The sequence below is a fragment of the Bison bison genome, unplaced genomic scaffold (genome assembly GCF_000754665.1).
Source record: "Bison bison bison isolate TAMUID 2011002044 unplaced genomic scaffold, Bison_UMD1.0 scf7180017864461, whole genome shotgun sequence".
Classification (NCBI taxonomy): Eukaryota; Metazoa; Chordata; class Mammalia; order Artiodactyla; family Bovidae; genus Bison; species Bison bison.
The window spans coordinates 13,814,138-13,817,764 of record NW_011495023.1 but is presented as its reverse complement, the minus strand read 5'-3'; the positions used below and the strand labels follow the sequence as shown (position 1 = coordinate 13,817,764).

General features: G+C 39.2%; 1 protein-coding gene across 1 annotated transcript in view; it reads left to right on the top strand.

The window, feature by feature from the left end:
• The window catches only part of CUBN (cubilin (intrinsic factor-cobalamin receptor)), a 260,495-nt gene that overhangs the window by 164,787 nt on the left and 92,081 nt on the right, over nt 1-3,627 (top strand). The window contains exons 39-40 of the mRNA XM_010859974.1: nt 247-439; nt 1,528-1,725. Coding sequence (XP_010858276.1) covers nt 247-439; nt 1,528-1,725 — 391 coding nt within the window. The remainder of the gene's footprint in view (nt 1-246; nt 440-1,527; nt 1,726-3,627) is intronic.

Genomic DNA, 3,627 nt, shown 5'->3' with positions numbered 1-3,627 from the left:
GAGAAGTGATTTTAAAACACATTTAATTGTTTGCAGTCATATTTTGTATTTCATTATACTTTCTTTTCTAAACTTATATGTAATGTTTGCTTATTTATGATAAAATTATAGTAAATTATAATAAAAATATATTAAAAATTATAATAAAAATTATAATAAAAAATTATCCTTTTGACATTCTATTTATGAAGAAAATGGAGGCGATTCCCTAAGTTCAGTGCTTTGTTCTCTGTCTTTTCCATGCAGATTTACGATGGGGCTGGCATTCACTCCCGCCTGGTTGGAACCTACTGTGGTACCCAAACCGACTCTTTCAGCTCCACTGGAAGTTCTCTGACATTTCAGTTTTCTTCTGATTCTTCCATCTCAGGGAGAGGATTCCTCTTGGAGTGGTTTGCAATGAATGCCTCTGTTGGACCTTTACCTACCATTGCAACAGGTCTGTGCAGTAATAAATGGCATTCTTTATAGGGGCTGATATGTGTAGACTAATATCTCCAAGAGTCCTACTAATAAAGGCCAAATACACAAATGAATAAGAATAATAATTGCAGTCTCAAAACCCTTCCACCGTATGTTCAGATGTTCTTCTAATCTCATAAATACATAAAGATTACATGTTTATTCCAAAAAGTGCTGGTTTCCCATTATATTTTCATAATAATTAAGGGCTTAGGAAAACATTTATTTTAATTAATTAATTTATTTGGCTGCTCCAGGTCTTACTTGCAGCACATAGGATTGTCCATCTTTGTTGGTTGTGGCTCGTGGGATCTTTAGTGGTGGCATGTGGGATCTTTTTTTTTTTTTAAGTTGGGTATGTGAATCTAGTTCCCTGACCAGGTGTTGAACCCAGGCCCCCTGCACTTGTAGTAGAGTCTTAGCTGCTGGACCACCAGGGAAGTCCTGATAATTGAGAGTTCAACATCCACAAGACATTACACTTACAGTTGCTAGAAACCACTTTAGAGATCTCTGAAAGTTTGGTTTGCAAATACCATGCACACACACACACAATAGATAAAGATCAACTGATAGAAATATTTTCCTCTGTATTAAATACCCTTTATTTTTCCTCTGTTATTATAAGTGTGCCTTCAGAAATGCTTTGCTTGGTACTTAGCAGGTGATAAACTGTCATGTTTCAAGGTAAAGGTGGCCTAAATTGTAAGCTTTTATTTTATTTTCCTACTTTAAAGGTATGTTAGACTCCCTCAGTATGCTGTGTTTTGGGAGACTGTTAAGCAGCTGAACGACTACAACAGTAGTCTTCATGCTTGACAAATAATAGACGCTCCATAACTGGGTGAAGTGGCAAAATGATGGTGAAAACAGTAGAATGCAATGTGTTTTTCATAAAAAATATGGAAATCACAGCTGTCTGAATTAGTGGAAAAATATTTATACATTTCTTTGAGAAAATTGTTTGAATTTGGTTGTTTCAGTATAGGATTGTGGCTTTACACTTAAAATGCTACCTTCTTTTCTACCAGCACTATTTCAAAGCTGTTGCTTTTCATTCTGCAGGTGCTTGTGGTGGGTTCCTGCAAACAGGAGATACTCCAGTCTTCCTGTACTCCCCAGGCTGGCCTGAAAGCTACAGTAATGGCGCCAACTGTATGTGGCTCGTCCAGGCTCCAGATTCTACTGTGGAACTCAACATCCTTTCCCTGGACATTGAATCTCATAGCACATGCAGCTATGATAAACTTGTGATAAGAGATGGTGAGAAACATTTAAAAAGCAAAATAAAGCAAAAAACTACCTAGTTTCAACCCTGACACATATTTGGTTACATTCAGTTATAATCATACTTGTTTACTGCCTTCATCCAGTTTGTATGGAATCATGAGATACTAGAATTGGTTACATTTATGCAGAACACAGGCTTCCCTGGTGGCTCAGTGGTAAAGAATCAGCCTGCCAGTGCAGGAGATGCAGGTTCCATCTCTGGTCCAGGAAGATGCCCTGGAGAAGTAAGTGGCAACCCACTTGAGTATTCTTGCCTGAAGAATCCCATGGACGGAGGAGCCTGGTGGGCTACAGTCCATAGGGTCACAAAGAGTCAGGCACAACTTAGCAACTGGACAACAACAATAACGACTACAGAACATAAGGAAAATATTAAATTGCCATAGCAAGATAATTCACACACTACACACTATGTCAGGGAGAGCATTAGGAAACATTATATCTTGTTTAAGAAGGAAATTATAATCTGAGTTTCCAGGTTGTGCTGCTTTCTCATTTAAAGGCTATGGAAATCAATCTTAATGTGTTGTATCTATGGCTTTAAGATCTAAGTATGAAAAGTACTTATAATTTCAATGTATTCAGTTTTCCATGTCTACTGAATCTCTGGCTAGAATGGGTTGAAAAGTGAAATTCACTCAGTTGTGTCTGACTGTTTGTGACCATACAGTCCATGGAATTCTCCAGGACAGGATACTGGAGTGGGTAGCCTTTCCCTTCCCGAGAGGATCTTCCCAACCCAGGGACTGAACCTAGGTTTCCCGCATTGTAGGCAGATTCTTTACCAGCTGAGCTACCAGGGAAGCCCCCAGAATGGGTAGTATTAAGGGCTAACAGTTGTCGTCTTTTCCTTGTAGTAATGCTAGACAGGGAATGAGAGGTGTGACTGATGCTATAGTGGAAGATGTAGAGTTGTAACTTCGCGATCTGCATGGAACAGAGAAGACGGAGGCTGTGTCCTCTTGTCAGTGTTTCTCACTGTTTGATCCCCAGACCAGCAGCATCAACATCACTTGGGAACTTGTTAGTGATGCACACTCAGTGCCCCACCCCAGATCAACTAAACTAGAAACTCTCAGATGGGTTCTAGATCTGTCTGAAGTTAAGGTCAAGATCAGGTGAGGAGAGTAAGACAGGATTGGGCAAGTACAGAGGCAGATCCTGTCTTCATTTAAAACTGGAATATTTTATTCACCTTACATTTCATTTCCATTTTTGAAAGATTGCACTAAAATATTTTTATCTTGATTCCTGAGGTCTTTGACGTCTTCTTGAATTTTGCCCCCATTATATCTACTACTGTTGGCAAGAATCCCTTAGAAGAAATGGAGTAGCCATCATAGGCAACAAAAGAGTACAAAATGCAGTACTTGAATGCAAGCTCAAAAATCACAGAATGATCTCTGTTCATTTCCAAGGCAAACCATTCACTATCACAGTAATTCAAGTCTATGCCCCGACCAGTAATGATGAAGAAGCTAAAGTTGAAGAATTCTATGAAGACCTACAAGACCTTCTAGAACTAACACCCAAAAAAGATGTCCTTTTCATGATAGGGGACTGGAATGCAAAAGTAGAAAGTCAAGAAACACCTGGAATAACAGGCAGATTTTGCCTTGGAGTACAGAGTGAAGCAGGGCAAAGGCTAATAGAGTTCTGCCAAGAGAACGCACTGGTCATAGCAAACACCCTCTTCCAACAACACAAGAGAAGACTCTACACATGGACATCACCAGATGGCCAACACCAAAATCAGATTGATTATATTCTTTGCAGCCAAAGATGAAGAAGCTCTATACAGTCAGGAAAAACAAGACCAGGAGCTGACTGTGGCTCAGATCATGAATTCCTTATTGCCAAATTCAGACTGAAATT